This window comes from Cebus imitator, unplaced genomic scaffold (genome assembly GCF_001604975.1).
Source record: "Cebus imitator isolate Cc_AM_T3 unplaced genomic scaffold, Cebus_imitator-1.0 Scaffold295, whole genome shotgun sequence".
Classification (NCBI taxonomy): domain Eukaryota; kingdom Metazoa; phylum Chordata; class Mammalia; order Primates; family Cebidae; genus Cebus; species Cebus imitator.
Genome location: NW_016107610.1, coordinates 1,538,310 through 1,556,784, shown reverse-complemented (window position 1 = coordinate 1,556,784; position 18,475 = coordinate 1,538,310). Strand labels below are relative to the sequence as shown.

Here is an 18,475-nt window from a genome sequence, read left to right as displayed (position 1 = left end):
TAGAGACAGGTTTCACCATATTGGCCAGGTTCGTCTCGAAGTCCTGAACTCAGGTGATCCACCTGCCTCAGCCTCCCAAAGTGCCGGAATTACAGGTGTGAGCCACCACACCAGGCCCCATTCACTCTTTAAAAACAAGATGTTAGAACTATATGAGTAAATTCACATTTTGCTTATTTGGAAAATAAGACCTGCTTTAACCAGAAGTAGAGATGTCCTTAAGCACGTGCTTCTTTCTCTCCCTGAAGACTCTGCTCAAAAGGCTCATGCAACCGAGGAAACTAGGTGACCGTCTGAGGTTCAGCACAGCAAAGCCACAGAGGGAACAATTCCAACCACATTTCATAGATTGACTCAAACTTATTTTTTGCATCTTTTGTCACCTGACTCAGGTTTTCTCAACTTTGGCACTACTGACATTTTGACTGGATAATGCTTTGTGGTGGGGGGCTGTTCTGTGCAACGTATGATGTCTGGTCAGCATCCCTGACTGCTACAAACCAGATGCCAGTTACACCCTGCCCTCCAGTTGTGACCAAAAATGTCTCCAGATACTGCCAAATGCCCCTGGTGGGGGGCCTACAGTTTTAGTTTGGGGACAATTTTAACTTTAGTTTCGGGAAAATTTTAAATAATTTTGTTTATAATTCAATGAATGAATGCAGCTTTGTTAGAAATATACTGTGGTTCTCCATGAACCCAATTGAATAGGCTTAATAAAGTTCATTAAACATCTATGGAAATAAATCTCAGAGGAATTATTTATGAACTAAAAAAGCTAATTACAGTGTCTAAGAAAACTTCCAATATCAAGGCCCTTGGGTTTTTCCACCCATCTTAGAATTCCACGACATAGTAAAATTACAGCACCATTATCTAAAGATAAATGAAAACTTCTAAAGTTTTCAAACCAAAATATTCTAATTACAGGACAAAAAGTACTCATGTAAATCAAAATGGGAAACTCTTAAAATTATATCATTTGGAATCCATTCTTGTTCCATTCTTCAGAAACATAAAGCAGATGTTTACAACATTCTGAACTCATCAAGACGTGATTATTTCTTTTTGACGCACTCATCTTAATCAGACTATTTCCAGAATTGTTATTAGTCACTTTGATTTGCTACAAATCAACATTCAAAATTCTGGTTTGCTTTTTTGTAACTATTGTTTGCTCAGTCATCTAAAAACCACTGACATACCTAGTATGTAATGGAAGATTAGGTTTTGCAGTCTTGGGATAAAAAGTTATGACCTAGTTTTTAGGCAGGCTGTGGGGACTAACTTCGTCTCTCAAACACCCTATTCTACCTTCAACTTGAAGACATGCTACCACAGGTCTCCTGTCAGGAGATGCTGAATTGAATTCCTGGCAATGGTCAGGCTAGGCACATAGTTAGGTATATATACAGATATTCATGAATGTGTTGGACAGACTAGGCCTCTCACAGGATTTGAATAATTGAGCTCAGAATAAAAACTGTTGAGTTCAAAGCTGTTTTCATCTCTAGCACGTGCATAAACTTTCATTTCACTGAAGATAAATTCAGGGGGATATTCTTGGGGGATTAACTGGAAAGGGAGAGAGGGAAAACAGACCTCTGGGGTTCCTAGATTCACAGCACTGGCCCTTTGAGTGGAGTCATTTGTGTTGATTAAAATCAAATAAAATGTAAAATTCAGTTCCTTGGTCACACTAGCCACATTTCAGGTGCATAGCAGCAACATGTAGGTAGTGGCTACTCTATTGGATAGTGGAGATGTGGAACATTTCCATTATCACAGAAAGTTCTATTGGACAGGGCTGAGTTTAATGGTAGGTAGATTAGCCCCAGCATCTGCTTTTTGACATGGTAAAGTTCATTTTTAACATGTGACCTATTTTAATCCTTACTACAATGCTGTGAAAGGAGAATTATTCTCAGGAAACTTAAATTTGTGAAAGACTTGTAACATGCCCAAGGTCACACAGTTGGTGAGCCTTATTGAGCATTTATTACATGTGAGACACTGTATTAATCAGTGTACATGTATTATTTCATTTCTTTCTCACAACTACTCAGGGAGGTTAGGTATCACTATCCCCATTTTATAGATTAGGAAGGTGAAAAACTTACAGGCTACTGTGATGGTATCAAATTTGGATACTAGGGGAGGATTATGCCTTGAAATATCAGTATTTGGTGCTAACTACAGTTATATTTATGGTTCATTTAATCCCTATAACCACTTTCGGAGTTAGGCATTATCATACACATTCTGCAGATAAGGACATTAAAGTTCCACACAATAAGGAAATTTCATTCATTGAATAAGTATTTACTAAGCATTTATGAGCCAGGCATTGTTCTAAATTCTAGAGGTTAAAATGTTGAACAAGACTGATGAGGTCCCTACCTTCAAGGAGCTTATATTCTAGAGGGCAGAGATAGGAAATGAACAACAATATCATTTCAGAATAAGGCAAGTTTTTTTTTTTTTTTTTTTTTTTTTGAGACGGAGTTTCGCTCTTGTTACCCAGGCTGGAGTGCAATGGCGCAATCTCGCTCACTGCAACCTCCGCCTCCTGGGTTCAGGCAATTCTCCTGCCTCAGCCTCCTGAGTAGCTGGGACTACAGACACGCGCCACCATGCCCAGCTAATTTTTTGTAGTTTTAGTAGAGACGGGGTTTCACCATGTTGACCAGGATGGTCTCGATCTCTTGACCTCGTGATCCACCCACCTCGGCCTCCCAAAGTGCTGGGATTACAGGCTTGAGCCACCGCGCCCGGCCAATAAGGCAAGTTTTATGCAAGAACTAGGAAGAGGGTGAGTGCAGTGGCTCATGCCTATAATCCCAGCACTTTGGGAGGCCGAGGCAGGCGGATCACGAGGTCAGGAGTTCCAAGACCAGCCTGGCCAAAATGGTGAAACCCTGTCTCTACTAAAAATACAAAAACTAGCCGGGCATGGTGGCACATGCCTGTAATCCCATTTGGGAAGCTGAGGCAGGAGAATTGCTTGAACTTGGGAGGCAAAGGTTGCAGTGAGCTGAGATTGCACCATGGCACTCCAGCCTGGGCAACGTAGACTACATCTCAAAAAATATAAATAATAATAATAAAAAGAACTAAGAAGAAAACTATGCTTGTGATTTAACTGGCTGGCATGGAGGGATAGGAACAGGAGCAAGAATCTTTTAGATTGAGTAATCACCAAAAGCCTTTGAGGAGATAACATCTGAATTGAGTCCCAAGGGATACCAAAGAGTTGGTCATGTGCAGACTGGAGATGGAGGGAGTATTTAAGGCAGAAGGAACAGCAAGTGCAAAGTCTATGAGGCGCAAGAGAGACTGGGGTGTTTAGGGAACAGTTAAGGCGCCAAGTAGCTGGAGTGAAGTTGGTGAGGTTAATAGCAGAAAATGGGAATGAGAGAGGTGACAGAGACCACTCTGCAAAGGACCTTGTAGGGGAGGTGAAAGACTCTGGATTTTGTTTTAACAGAAAACTTTTTTTTTTTTTTTAAGGTATGAAATAAATATAATCTCCCTGTTAAAAAGATATCTCTGGTTGCAGGGCTGGGTAGCCTGAGCTCCTTCCCCCTTACCTCACTGGGCACCTTTCACTGAGAGGTAGTAAAACCAAGGATTGGCCTCAACTTATGTCTTACTTCCAGTTAAGCCATGTAAACTTCAGCTCCATGCCTTAGCGTCTTTGGCTATAACATGGGCTGGAAACCTGCTCCTGCCTACCTCAGAGGCCTGTTAGGATACCACAGATGGGGAGCTGAAGTGATCAATCAAACAGTGAGACTGTTACTGCTGCCAGACCCACAACAAGTAAGTTCTTAGGTCTTCTGGGCTCCGGTGGTCCAACTCTGCACCGAGCTACCAAAAATATCTTAGTTTAAAAAGCCCCTATAAAAGCTGCTTCACAATGAATCATTCCTGGAAGAGGCAATGGAAAAACTAAAACTCCAAACCGACATCTAGCACTGTGTCTGATACTTGGTAAGCCCTCCATTGGTATTACTTGAGAAGTATATGTTTACTGATTATTAATCTTTTTCCCTCCAGTATCTTTTTCCCAATATGCCTTGATAAATGAATCTTAATTTCCAAGTCTCAGTTGGTGGTCAGGTAACTTAAGTACTGACTGATGATATACAACATAAATTATTGGGTGAAGTATTATAGAAAACTCCTCATAAATGGCAGCTGATTCTATTGTAAGACCTATCTACCTTTTCCTCTTCCTCTTTCTTGGAATAAGAACCTGATGGCAGGAGCTCACATACCATTTTGAAGGCTGAGGTCATACCTGACTATCATTTAGGAATTCTTTTAATTTGCAGCTAAATGCAGTTCCTAGTTTACACACTGATCTTCCTGTTTACTGTGGAGAAGGCCATGTAAAAACCATGTGGAAAATGACTCACTAGCAGAGATTACTGAAGTTTAGAGACTATGGTCTTCTCTTGTATGTGAGATTCTAAGGCTATGCCAGATTCTCAGTGGAAAAAATCATAACTCCTCAACCTGAAATTAAAAGAACCCAGCCTGGCAAACCACAAATCACTTTTTAAAAGCCACCAAGCTTTATAACAAAAATTCTTCAGAATTTCTTCTTTTGAAATAGGGTCTTGTTCTGTCACCCAGGCTGAAGGACAATGATTCAATCACTGCTCACAGCAGTCTCCACCTTCTGGGCTCAAGGGATCCTCCCACCTTAGCCACCCTCCCAAATCCCACAGAGGTACAAGCCACCATAACCAACTAATTAAAAAAAGTGTTTTTCATAGAGACGGGATCTCACTAATGTTGCTTAGGCTGGTCTCAAACTCCTGATTCAGCTTTTTCTTAGTATTTTTGAAATGTTAAATATAAATAATTGTTGATAACATGCATATCAAAACCTGTTAATCAGGACACATAAAACAAGACATCACTTAAAGCAGCTAGGCCACATTTGGTGTCTAGGTAGAGAGCCTAGCTTCTCTTAACATGCTGTGAAACTGTCATTCTTACTCTTTCTGTGGCTGCAGAGCTAGCCCTCCTGGTTTAGGGTACTGCATCATTCAAGGGTGGGAGTTAGTTCTTGACCCCACTGCTCTTTGGAGTTGCTCTCCTTCTGTACTTCTCACTTTTCTTATTAGAACTAGATTTGTATTTATTTATTTTTTGCCCCCTACCTTCCTGCCTCTGACTTTTCACTCACTTCTTTCACTTTTTAAGTTTCCCATTGTTTTTTCTTAATATGCAAACCCACAGATGTACAACTAGGATTCTGAAAAACAGGTATAAGGACAACTGAGAAGAAGGGAGGCGAAAACCCATCAAGTACTTTAATGTGAGGCAGCTTATCTGCAGCTGAGAGCGTCAGACTTTAGCTGACCTTGAGAAACACACATGGGGCAGACACTCAACACATCATGCCATCATCTTCCATTAGTAGTTTAACACAATAATTATTTACTTAATAAGGTTTTTATTTGTTTGTTTGCTTCAAAAGCATCTACCATGTACTTGGTAACCATGGGGCGCTTCATGGAAATGCAAAGATGAGTAATTCCCGGTGTCTGAGACTAGGGGAGCATGTGTTTTTGTCTGCAAGAGAAGTCATACAACTGGGTTGGTCAAGAACAGCGGAGTAGAGAAGATGATTTGTCAAATATTAGCATGAGTCATTCACTGTGTTAAAATCTAGGAATTCAAAATATACTCAAACAAAGCTCATTGGCCACCTTTAGAAAATGCTAGGAAACCAACTAAATATTCTCAAAACTGGTCAACAAAGGAAAAGAATCAAGTATGTATGTATCCTTTTCTATATAACCTGTATTTCAAGGTAAGAAAATAATTAATGAGACAAAGATTCTCTTTGAATGTGGATCAAATAAATGAAGAACTAGAATATCACCATTCCATAACTCCTAATGAAAAATATGACAACTAGGCCATTTGCCTCTGCACTGAAGGATACATACCACCACACATCTGGTGTTGTTGCCAAAAAGTTCAAACCTGAACTGCATCAAGCCTTTTGCTCAACTCCAATTTAGGAATATACAGGAGACAGAGGAATGTTTAAAGGATACCACAAGGAAATAATCATTGAAATTCAGACCAGGGAACACTCTATAGGACAAATGATTCAGCTTTTTCAACAAATAAATTGCAAAGAAAAAGTACCTATATATTAAAAAAGACAATGTATGGACCTTACTTGCATCCTGATTTGAAGAAACCATCTGTAATATAAAGTTTATCAGGTAATCAAGGAAATTTGAACACCAATTGGAAATTTAATGACATTAGAGTTATTGATAATTTTTTAGGTGCTCCATGGTATATCGCTCTGTTTTTTTTTTTTTAACAGAACCTTTGTATTTTAGAGCTTCATATTATAATGTACATGACTGAAATTATATAATGCCTAGGATTTGCTTTAAAGTAATCCAGTGTTGGTTATAATGGGGAGGAGTGGGTAGAAAATATAGATGAAATGAAATTAGCCCAAAGTTGATAACTGTTGAATCCTCAAGCACATATTACCAAGTTTCATTAAGCAATTCTAATTTTGATTATTTGAAATCTTCTATAATAAAAAGTGAAAAAAAAAGTCAAACTCCTACTGTCCCCCAAATTTAATAGTTTGAGTGAGATAGGAGAAATGGAGAATTCAAGGTTGTAGAGAGAGGCCGGAGAGACCTTCCTCCAGGTAGAAGGCATGCTCTCATCTGTGCATGTAGGAAATACCACAAACCTAGGTACAAAGTAAAGCTCACCATGTGCACATGTGTCAGGACAAGGAGCCTGGGCCACAGATCTCTGTTATGGGCAGTGAGACCTACCTTGAAAGACAACATAAGGTGGGCCTGGGGTGTTCAGATGGGCAGCCAGGAGTCTCTTTATTGGGTTCATAGGATCATTAGCTTTCTAAACGATGGGGAGGCACTGTTTACCACAAACATGGCTAAAAGGGGATGTGGGAGCCTCAGAAACCAGGTAGTCAGCATTTGCAATATAAATACAACACTAAAGGAGAATGGACAAAATCTGGTTTCTCACTGCAAGTATGAGGATGAAATGAGAGACCAAAGAAGAATGAGGGCGTGGAGAATGGTCTGGCAGAGAAAGGGGAGGTGGGAGGTAGACCTCCTTCAAGTGACAGATATTGGACTGAGTCTACCTGTGAGTTTAAAGTATGTGTGACACATTTGTAGTGTTCTCTTGATGCTTAGTGCAAAGACAGTGATGGGGAAAATACTTGTTCTTTTGATGTCTATGAATCAAAGTATAAACCCTGTGCCAAAATAATTTAATGTCTGTGCTTTTTTTCTTAAAATTATTAGTTTCAAAAACTGAAAGTATATAAAATAGCCGAAAAACATGCAAAGATTACCTTAAAAGCCAAGTCAAACATTTCTTTAAAAAAATTTAAGAACTGTACAGAAATATAAATTATATGGATATATTTTTTTTCCTTTATAACCTAAACTTGGGAAACCTCAGAGGTAATCTTTAGAAACCTTTGATAACAAAAAAGCCAAAAGATATTACTTGCATGTAAAGGGAACTTTCTAAATGTAGTTGAATTAACCTGAGGAGAAAACAAAATACAAAAACACTTACACTTTAGCATAATTTTACCTAAATTACATAAGCAATGCAATTTCACTACTGCTGCTGATACAAAATAAAGACAAAATTGTGAACATTTCTACGTAAAATTTTGTAAAACATTTCTTTTGGGGACTTAGTGAAAACTACGTTTTCAAAACTAAGTTTTTAAAAAAGAAAAGATTAAACTTAGTTAATTCTGCCATTATGCCATCCTGATCACGTTCTTCAAATTCAGCATGAAGTAGGATGAAATGTTAGAGTTGACGGTATAAAAATTTTACTTTCAAAATGAATAACGCAAGAAACAATTAGAGGACTACAGAACATGAACAACACTTCTGGAAGCTGACGTACAGCCAGAAATAAATTTTGAGGTTTAAGTATTTGGTAGGATCACACAAATAATCTGTAAGTGGAGACAATCAAACTAATGTAACTACATGAAAAAAATGTTAGAACCCTGAATTAGAGTTTACCTGAGGCAACTATTTCTTTATGGACAGGACTGTTTGGACCTGGCCCTCACATTTTATTTCTCCATCTCTCTCTTATTTCACATTAGCTGAATGAAATTATCATTTCCCCAAGGCAGAGTCCTCCTGTGATTTGTTAGGCTGGTTTATAATAATGAGTTAATGTGTGGACGGCAACGGTGACAGTGTTTGCCCATAACGATGTGAGGTTTGAGAAGGCCCCAAATTGGACCCCGGAGAAACAAGTCTGTTCTCTGTTTATACCTACCCTCTTTAGCTAAAATAGGCATGTGTCTGTGCCACAATGGAATCTTGGAATTTCCAGAATTAGGAAAAGGACTTCAAAGAATGACAAGATATGCAGAAATAAGGTTTTCAGGTGGAAACCAGTTTAAAAGGAAAAAGAAACGCTTTCCAGATGCTCCTTTTGAGTAGAATCCAGTTATCTTTAACATCTCTCAGAGAAGTCATCAAAAATAAAGAAACAAAAACTCTTCTGTAGAATACTTGGAATTAGGTAATTAAAAAAAAGTACTCACTCCCTAAATCTTGATTTTAGATACCAAAAAGATGGGCGGCTCATCACTGAGATTCCACCTTAGCTAGGGTATTTTCAGTTTTCTCAAAAAGGACAGTTTCTGACAAAAGTAACTCACTCTAAATCACATCTGTAGAGGAGAAAATTCACCCTGGGGTGAAACATACTCCTGTAAGTAATTTACCCTGTGGAAACTTCAGGACATCCCTTTTAATGGCCACGTCAAAATAACTTCTGAAGCCATATACAGAAGCTAAAAGACACTTCTGCCCCCTACCCCATAAGCTGCAGTTCAATTTTAGTGACAAACTGAACTTTTAAAATGTTCCCGTTTATACTTATCCCTAGACATTGATAAATGACAAGTGTGTGCTTAGGGACAATTATTTTGTTCCACAGGGAAACCTGTATGGCTTTTCTTTCTCATCGAGTTGGATGGTCTTTCCAACCTGATGATCCTGAGGTGTAAAAAGTGGGCATGGGCCTGGAATGCAGGCCTAACTGCTACATAGGGGAGATGCAATAAAAATAAAATGGCCTTCTAGTAAACCTCATGCTTCGAAGGCAATTACTTTATGTTGGTCAATATTTCTAATGTGAATTACAACCATAGCAAATAGATCACTGTTTTACATCCTGATGGATATCAACGGCCAAATAACAACTTTAACCACTTTCTGAAGGAGGAGAATGTCCCTAAATCCTTACTAGTCTGAAGGGACTCTATAGGTACAGATGACATTTAAATTAAATTAAGCAGCCGCCTGAACATAATTATGAGTTCCCAAAGTGTGAGCAGCAAGTGTGCTAGGTGAAGATTTCACCACCTCTTCTCAGCATTTAACTACAAGAACATGTTCAACCAACAGTTGACTTGAAATACTGTTTCTTGATGAAATTAAAGTTAGCAAACTTATTAGATAAGAAATCAAATGATGACTCATATCTCATTCGTTTTAACCATCTGAAAGTATGCCAAAAAGAATAAAGTTATTTCGCAAAATTCATCATCACAAAAGGGGCAGCTATCTTTTCACACCTCTTTAAAGCACAAACAAATCTAGTACAATTTGTAACATCTGAAGTCATGTTCTTTTATATGATGTACAAAATTTTATTTTGACATAAACTATTTTAACAAGGTTTTAATAAGGTGTATAAACGAATCTGGGAAGGGATCATTGAAAAGAGAGTCAGTGTAAATCTATCACTGAACAAAAGTTTTAATACATAAACACCTGTTCGCAAACTGGGAGTCCAAGAAGATTCTTAGAATCTTATGAAGAGATCTCATAAAATCGAATAGCAAATTAAAACAATAAACAGCGAATGAAAGGACACCAGAAAAAAAAATCTGCCAAATGCTGTTTTTCAATTCACTTACTGTCAAGTCAAAGTCTTGTCGCTTTGATGAAAATAATACATATTTTAAAAAATGGTTGCTACATCTGCTCTGTGGCCCCATGCAGTAACACATGTTCTCTCTCTCACACACACACACACACTCTCTCTCTCTCTGACAGGGATTCCCAGGACACCGGTGGGGCCCCTTTTAGGCCCCTTAAGTGTTAACAGCAGAGGCCTGGCTGAGACCAGGCGTCTGGGCCGATTTAAATGCCCTGGCCTTCAGAGGAAGCGGCGAGCACGGCCATAAAACCAGGGGACGTTACTGAACCCCGAGTGTCGGATCCCCCCGAACGCACACCGCTTCACTCACACAATGAAGGCTGGGAGGTGGCATTCCCGGTAACTGTCAGACTCGGAGCGGTGGCAGCCCCGCAGCCACAGAGAGATGCCTTAAATGAGAAGAACATGTTTCCACACCGCGTTTGAGGAAGTTTGGCTCGGAGCTACGCGCTGATTAGTATCAGATCTCCTCCACTCGCCTCGCCACAATCTTGTCACATCTGGCTGACAAACCCTGAGGAGCTCAGGCAAAGCCGGGCGGCGGCGGGGCTCCGGGTCTGGGCGGCGGCTCCCGAGGAGCAGCGGGGACCCCGCAGTGGCCGCCGCCGCCCGCGGCCCCCAGCCTCCAGCCCCGCCGCCGCCGCCGCCCGGCTCCCAGCGCACGACCGACGGGGCGCTCCCGAGACCGGCGAGCGCGGCGCGGGCGGGTCCCGAGGCCGGGCCGGGCCGCGAAGGGAGCTCGAAGTCGGGGGCCGGGGGCTTCCCGTCCGGGCGCTTCCCGGCAAACCCCCGAAGGAACCGCCGGGCGCAGCCGCGGGTTCCGCAGCCCGGGCCCACTTCCTGTCCCTCCAGGGAAACCTCGGGGCGGCGGACGCGGCTCGGCCCGGCTTCCACCCCGGAGCCCGGGCGCCCTGCCCCGTCCCAGCGCCTTCCGAAGGGCGCGCCGCCCGTGCGTGGCCGCGGCGAGGACTCCAGGTCAGCGCGACGCCGGCCCAATCCGCCCACACGGCCCGCGCTCGCTCTGCGGCCCCCACCCGTCTACATCGCGGTTTTTCAGCCGTGGCTTTTATGCTTTTGTTTTGTTGTACAAAAAGCCTTGTCCCGCGGTGGACGCGAGACCCCCTCACGGCCACCCGCCGGTGTCCGCAATTCTCCTCAGAGTGACCCGAGGCTGCCGCGCGCCCCGTTCTCCGGAGAAACCAGCCCCGGGGGGAAGGACGGCCAGCGTGAAGTACCAGCTGTTTCACAAATTCTGAGGTAAAAGAGAGAGAGACAGAAGGGGTCGAGTCCCACAGGTGGGAACAGCAAGTCCCAACGCCCCGGGCTGAAGTTTGGGGTGCGGGCGGCGGGGAGGGCACCCGCCGATTCCCACAGCCTCGCCCGCCCGCCCGCGCCTCCGACGCGCCCGCTGCCCCGGCGCGGAGACCGTTTGCCTGCTCCGGGACATCGGGCGGGGACGGGTCCCAGCGCCCCGCCTGCCCTCCCGGCCGGAGACCGCGCTTCCTCCCGCCGCGCCTCGGGGCCGCGCAGGTGGCCAGCCAGCCCTCTGGACGTGGCCCTCGGGGGGCGGCCCTCAGGTACTCACGGGAGCCGGGGCCCCGGGGCGTCCGGGCCGCTGCCCCGCGCGCAGAGCGTCCCCGCGCTTACCTCAGCCATCCTGCGACCGCTGCGGTACTGGGGCTCCCGGCGCGTCTCCCCGGCCCGGGCCGCCCCGCGTCCGCCCCGGCTCGGCGGGCGCCGCCGCATCCACGCTCCGGCCGTCGGGGCCAGACCCGGCGAAGTGGGCGGCTCCCCCGGCGCCCGGGCTGCGCCGCGCGATGGCCGCCCCCGCCGCGCACCGCGTGTGCCCGCACGCCCGCCCCCTGCGCCCCGGGGACGCCCCTCCGCCCCTCCCCCCGCCCCGTCGCCTCACGCTGCGGGCGCTGCTGCGCCGCCCGGGAGGCCGCCTCCCGCCCCGGGGCCCGCTAACGCCCTAAATCAGCGCAGCTGAGACGAGGCCGTGGCCCCCGCAGACCGCGGAGACCTCGCCGGCGGCCGGCGCGGAGGTGTCTGCCCCCGCCGGGCTTGAAGGCACTTGTTGGTAAAAGACACAGACGTGTCGGTGTTTGCCTCTCGCGGGGAAGGGCGAGTGCTCTGAAGTTCTCTGGCGCTCTTCTCAGGAGATGATTCGGTCTCCCCTCCTACCCGGGGGCGCCCTCGGGGTCTCACCGCCGCGGAGGAAGGAGGCAGCGCCGCCCTCGCCCGCAGAAACCTCATTCCCGAGAAAGTGCGGGACGAGCGTCCCGGGATGTGGAAAAACGGGGTCTCCAGGAGGTTTCCTAGTAACTCAAACAGGCCCCCCACCCCCACCTCCCCTTGGGTGGTCTAAAGAGTTTAACCACTTTCCCAGGACGAACGGCTTTGCTCTCTGGGCCTCAGTGGCTTCAGTTGTAAAATGGGATTAAGTTGTTCGCGTCTTATTGGATGGTAGGGATGGAATGAAGTGAAGTGCCCTGGAGAAGCCCACGGGAGGTGCCCCCGAGAGCAGACGCGGCGGGGCTGAGGCCGCAGGATCCTGGAGCCCAGGAGCTGACGGAGATCGCCCACAGCTGCTGCAGCGGCGCCCGCCCGGGTTTCTGTTGCCCCGGGGCAGGGCGGGCCTCTCCCAGCCTTTTCAGCTCCTTAAAAGGAGTCTCTAAAGGTTAGACTGGGGGTCGGGGGGCGCAGGGGTCCTGATTCCTCTTCCCTCTGTTTCTTCCACCTGCCTTGCCGCTGGTGGGGATCCTTGAAAAGGAAACAAAGCTCTTTCTTCCCTCTGAGAGGAAAGAAGATGAAGTGAGTTGCCCTCAGCCACCCAGAGTGTGCCTGGCTGTGGCTGTGGAAGGCACAGGCAGGTGGAAGGCCTCTGAGGGGAGGAGGAGGGAAAGGAGGGAACAGGGTGCATGAGGAAGAAAGTGTGGGTGTCTGGGCTTCCTGGGATCCAGCGGGTCCTGCTGCCTCTCCCAAGGTGGACACACAGGTGAGTGTCCTGAGTTTGAGGTGTGGTGCCTTTCCTTGTAGGCATGAAGTCTCCTTGCCTCTGGTGATGGACCTTGTCCTGGGGGGAGATTCATTTTTTTTCATGTGGCTGACTTCTTGATGTAGCTTTGCTTCATTCATTTTACATCTAAACTGCTTTCCTCTCATTCCTTTGTGGCCTAGTATTTAGGCCTTTCTTCTAGCTCCTCCTTCTCTGCTTTTAACACAATGGATCTTTCAAGGACTTTCTGGAATGTCACAGCTCAGAAACCTACCCTGATCCACCAAGCCTCCACTCCATGTGCTCTTGCCCTGTTGTGACCCCCAAGCACTTCTTTCTGCCTCTTTCATCGTACCTGTTGCATTCTGTAGCCTAGTTGTGATGTGTGCTTGTCTTAACTCCTTTGGTCATTACTCATCTTAGTGGCTTCTGTGCTATGAGATACAGTAGGAGACAAACCTCTGGTTTTGAAGTCAGAGTGACCTAGGGATAGCTCATCCCCAGCAACTGGAAACTGGCTGAGGAAGTCAGCTTTCTTGGCTCCACTTTCCTCACGTATAAAAGCAGATATGAAAGCCTGTCTCAAGCCAGATTGGTAGGACTAAGTAAAATAGTCTCTGTTCTGCAAATGCTGCTCTCCTCCTTTCCTTTCTGCTGCACCTAAAACCAATTTTTGGATTAACTTAAATTTGTTACGTACAATAATTTTGTAACCAAGAGGGATCCTTGGTTACAGTATAACTGAATGCCACCTATACTTATTATAAATACACCACAATGTCTCTGTTCCAGGCAGTGGCCCACTTAAATAACTTTAATCTGCCGAATTGAAGGTTTTGGTCATTATCTTTATATTAATTGCAACTGAATTATATTTGTTTTACTAAAACTGTCTGCCAGCAGCAAATATAAGGATCAACTGTGTAACTCTGTTCCTAGCCATAAACACAGGAAGGATTTTGGCAGTACGTAATTTGAAAACATGAAAAGAAGCTACCTCTTCTAACATGCTGTGTTGAGATTGACAGATACTTTTTTTTCAAATATGACAGTTTGGACCCACATATAGGGAATCAGTAGGTGGAGATAAAAATTACTAATTAATCTTTGCAGGTTCATTTTAAATCATGTACCTGATAGTACCATGTGACCTCTGAAATCAGTCCTCAGATTTATTTATCAGGTCTGATGGGCTTCTCTGCCATTCCTTGGAAACATGTAAATGGAAACAAGAACAGAGAAACTACCCGTGCCTGTACACAGAAGTGTGGTACTGGCTGGGTAAAGACTACCCAGACCATCTTCCTATTTTCCTACTGGTTACCAGTAGTAGGGTCTGGCATGGCCTTTCCTTCCTATAGGCCTCAGCTTTTTCATCTGGCAAATGAGAGCATTTCTGAGAGCCCATCCTGCTCTTGGAAAGTCCTCACGTTTTGCTTCTGTGTTTCATTCAACCTTTCCATTTCTTTTTGTGGCAATTTCCTTGTCTTGGCAGTAATAAAAACAGATTGTCTTCCCTAACTTTACATTACCATGGACTAAACGAAACTTTGTTAAAAATTGGAAAGATTGAGAAGATACAAAATAATGAAATTTTTGTGACCTGATGGTAAGGAGGTAAGAATCAGCTCTTCTGAGAGGCAGGGCTTGGTTGGGTTGCTCTGTCACTGAGGAGGCATTTCTCAGGGTGAGTGTGTTGTCACTCCCCATCCTGAGAATCAGTGACAAATGCTGAGGGGCTGGGCAGGTGAGTGGGAGAGGTGGGGGAAGTGGGGGGCCATGTGAACCCAGAGCCAGTGCCTGTCTGACGTGGCCAGTAGTTACTCTGCTTGTCATCAGCTGGGAATGTGGGCTCAGTTTTGCCAGATTTCTTGAGTTTTCAAGAGACGCTGTAAATGTTATGATGTTTAAAAGTTGGCAACTAATTCAAACTTTTGATAAATACAGTATGACTCAAAATGTTTGCAAGCTGAATCTGGCCAATGTGCTGTTCATTTGCACACTCTGCTGTATAGTGATGTTTTCTTGAGGCCTGGGATTGTAGCGCATAATAGACGTGCAATAAATATTTGTAGTGTGAACATCACAGCTGATGGAGAACAGCTCATAACCCCCCTAAGTTTTTGAATGGAATTCTTCAAAAACACACAGAGATTAGATAAAACCTTTTTGTGTTGGATCCAAAGTCCACAAATGGGCAGGTAAAACTTTCTTTTTTTGGGGGGGGACGGAGTTTCGCTCTTGTTACCCAGGCTGGAGTGCAATGGCGCGATCTCGGCTCACTGCAACCTCCGCCTCCTGGGTTCAGGCAATTCTCCTGCCTCAGCCTCCTGAGTAGCTGGGATTACAGGCATGCGTCAGCATGCCCAGCTAATTTTTTGTATTTTTAGTAGAGACGGGGTTTCACCGTGTTGACCAGGATGGTCTCGATCTCTTGACCTCGTGATCCACCCACCTCGGCCTCCCAAAGTGCTGGGATTACAGGCTTGAGCCACCGCGCCTGGCCCCGGCAGGTAAAACTTTCTAACATTTACACCCTAGAAGACCCCCTCTGGTTGTTAATAAATAATTCTGTTAAATACAGAATAGCCACTTCTTAGGAAACTAATTCTCACAAGAAGTTTTTCCTCAGTGGGGACAGATGAGCTTGGAAAAATTTTTAATTAAAGAATATTTTAAATCATGGGAATCTTTTCTATTAGAAAAACAACAACAACAACACCTTTTAGCTATGGAAGTTTGGGCACTAACAATGGGAACATCATACTACAGCAGGTCAGGCAAGCAGGTAATCTGCCTGAGGAGGTAGCTGTGTCTCACCTGAGCCCACCAGTGACCTGAAGGAGGAGCCAACCCTGGGGCCATTGGCAGAAGGACAGGGTGAGGGCCAAAGGGGCAGGGCAGGCAAAGGCTTTTGACATAGCAAGGTGGGCAGAGAGCAGTAGTCCTGCTGGTGGCCTTCTGCGGTGTTTTCTCCTGAGTCCTCCGCATTCCTCTGAGGTGTCAGGAAACAGCAGGAGGCAAGAGTCACATTTGTGCCGTCAGCTCCCTGTCCCAGAGACAGACACCTGGTGGTGGCAGGTCTGGGCACATCTGCAGCTTGGCGAGGTGTTAGAGCCTGACTAAGCAGCACTTGGGCCAAACTGACCCCCCCACGCAGCTGCCTGCTTCGGGGCAGGCTGGCCTGCCACAAACCTGACACAGGTGTCACAATTTTCTCCTCTTCAGCTCCGGGGCTGCTCCCTTTTGAGGGAGAGGAGATGAGGCCATTCCAAAGGTAGTCCAGGGTTTTGGTGGCAAAGAATTGTTCCTGTTCCTCAATCTCTCGCACAAGGGAGCAAAATACCCTGCAGTCCTTCTATACAGCGGTGAATGCACTATGCCTGGCATTTTGGGTTTTGCCAAAGATTGCCAAATCTCAGTGGGGTGGTGGGAGGGAGAAGTCAGTGAGGAAGTGTTAAATACAATAGTAAATTCCAAAGCGAAGACAAACCCAGGCCTGATTCTAACTGCTTGCCTGAATGTGTCTGCCAGTGATGCAACTTGTGAGCCTCAGTGGCATCTTCTGCAGCCAGAAAAATACTCATTTCTGAAACAGACGAGTTGAAGGCTTACAATTATTTTTTCAAGTGCAATGCTTAGAATAGATATTGAAAGTTTGGCTACCATTATTTTGGTATGTCTGGGTTGTATGAGGTTAGCTTCTCATTTAGACTGTTCGCCATGGCCTTTAAACAGTCAGCCACAGTCACAAGAAGGCGGTGGCTTGACTTCCAGACAACTCATTCTTTCATCACCAAGGCAGTGGAAAGAAAATACCACAGGTGGACTTATTCCTGGACACTTTATTTAGTAACAGGCTTGTCCAATCTCAGGCCCATGGGTGACATGTGGTACAGGACAGTGTTGAATGCAGCCCAAAACAAATTTGTAAACTTTCTTAAAACATTACGAGATTTTTTTTTTTTTTTTTGGCTCATCATTGATCATTAGCGTATTTGATGTATGGACCAAGACAATTCTTCTAATGTGGCCCAGGGAAGCCAAAAGATTGGGTATCCCTGGTTTAGTATTACACATGTGGAAGAAATACTTAGTTGTTGAAAATCCCTTAGACTAGGCACTTTACAGATGGAGTTGGTGAATTTGGGACGAGTTTCATGAGGACAGGACAGGTCCTACTTGGATGGGTTTTGGGAGGCTTGTGAACATGTATCAGAAAACTTTTAAATTTCATTATGCCTTGGAACAGGGTGTCTTCTGCAAATTTAATGATCCATTATCCAAGGTGAAGGAGAATATATTTGGGTTACCATACCTGAGAATTCCAAATTAGGTCATATTGCTTTTGGAAATTGGTGATAAAAGGGTTAGGAAAGATGGGCTATAGGGCAAATTTTAAATCATTCTCACTCACTGATATCACATGGTAAAAACATTTTTAGGGGGAGAATTTTTATGTATTCTTAAGAGAGAATTAAGCAAAAAACAAAATTTGAGTTACCCATTTTGTTGTGTTTTTGAAAAAGTAAAACCATCTTTAAATGTCTGACTTAGAAAATTTATAGAAAACAGATTCCTCTCTAGAGTTTATGTCTGATATTGAATAAAAATTAACTAGCAATCCAGGCTGTTCATGAAAAAAGTTTATAGCAGGCACTATGATTTGTGATGGACTGTCACCCTTCCTTTCATGCCTCCTCCATTGTGTAGTGGCCAGGTACTCTGGGTAGTTAATCAACCCCAGTCCCATAGGTGATTGGCTCAGGTGACCCATGCCTAAGCCAGTCAGCACCAAGGTATTTTCCTGGCCACAGGAATTGGTTCCAGGTGGTCAAATCAGCTTAAACCTCAGAACTTTTGTTTGATGGGCATGAAATGTCAAGTTCTTTTTTTCCCATAGGTGTGAAGAAAGAGAACATGTAATCCCTGTTGTTCCTTGTATCTTGTGAATAATAAAGGGAAATCGGGCTGGGAATAGAGATGACATATGGAGATGAGAGCTGTAGAGAAATTCAGCTGAAGCTATGATTCATGCCTGAAGTCTTTGGCCTTTATTGATCTTTGAAAAATGAAATCACTTTTATCATTTAAGCCAGTTTGAGATTTTTTTTCTTATTTTTAAGAGAAAGCTTCTCAACTGATATGTAAACTTAACATTCAGTTTTACTGGAAGATTATTGTGGATGAAGGATAAGTGAAATACCAACTGTTTTCTGTCATAACAGTCTTTGTTCATTATTTGCACTTTTAGATGACATTGGTGATAAAGGATTAGGAGAGACCCTCCTGACATAGGCCTTCAATCCACAAACCCTGGGTCAAGTGAAGAGAGTTTTCCAATCAAAGTACATTGATTCTGTAATCATTATTTTTTCCTTAATATTAAGTAAAATATTTTCCAGAAATTTGCTGACCACATACTTTGATTTTTATAATGACATTTTCTTC

General features: G+C 44.4%; 1 protein-coding gene across 2 annotated transcripts in view; it reads right to left on the bottom strand.

Moving 5' to 3' along the window:
• The window catches only part of BNC1 (basonuclin 1), a 30,037-nt gene extending 18,185 nt beyond the window's left edge, over positions 1-11,852 (bottom strand). Inside the window, exon 1 of one of the 2 annotated variants that reach the window (XM_017502257.2) lies at positions 11,674-11,852. In XM_017502257.2, coding sequence (XP_017357746.1) covers positions 11,674-11,772 — 99 coding nt within the window. In that variant the 5' untranslated portion in view covers positions 11,773-11,852. The remainder of the gene's footprint in view (positions 1-11,673) is intronic. The other variant, XM_037729131.1, reaches the window with a different exon arrangement.
• Positions 11,853-18,475: the final 6,623 nt, after the last annotated feature.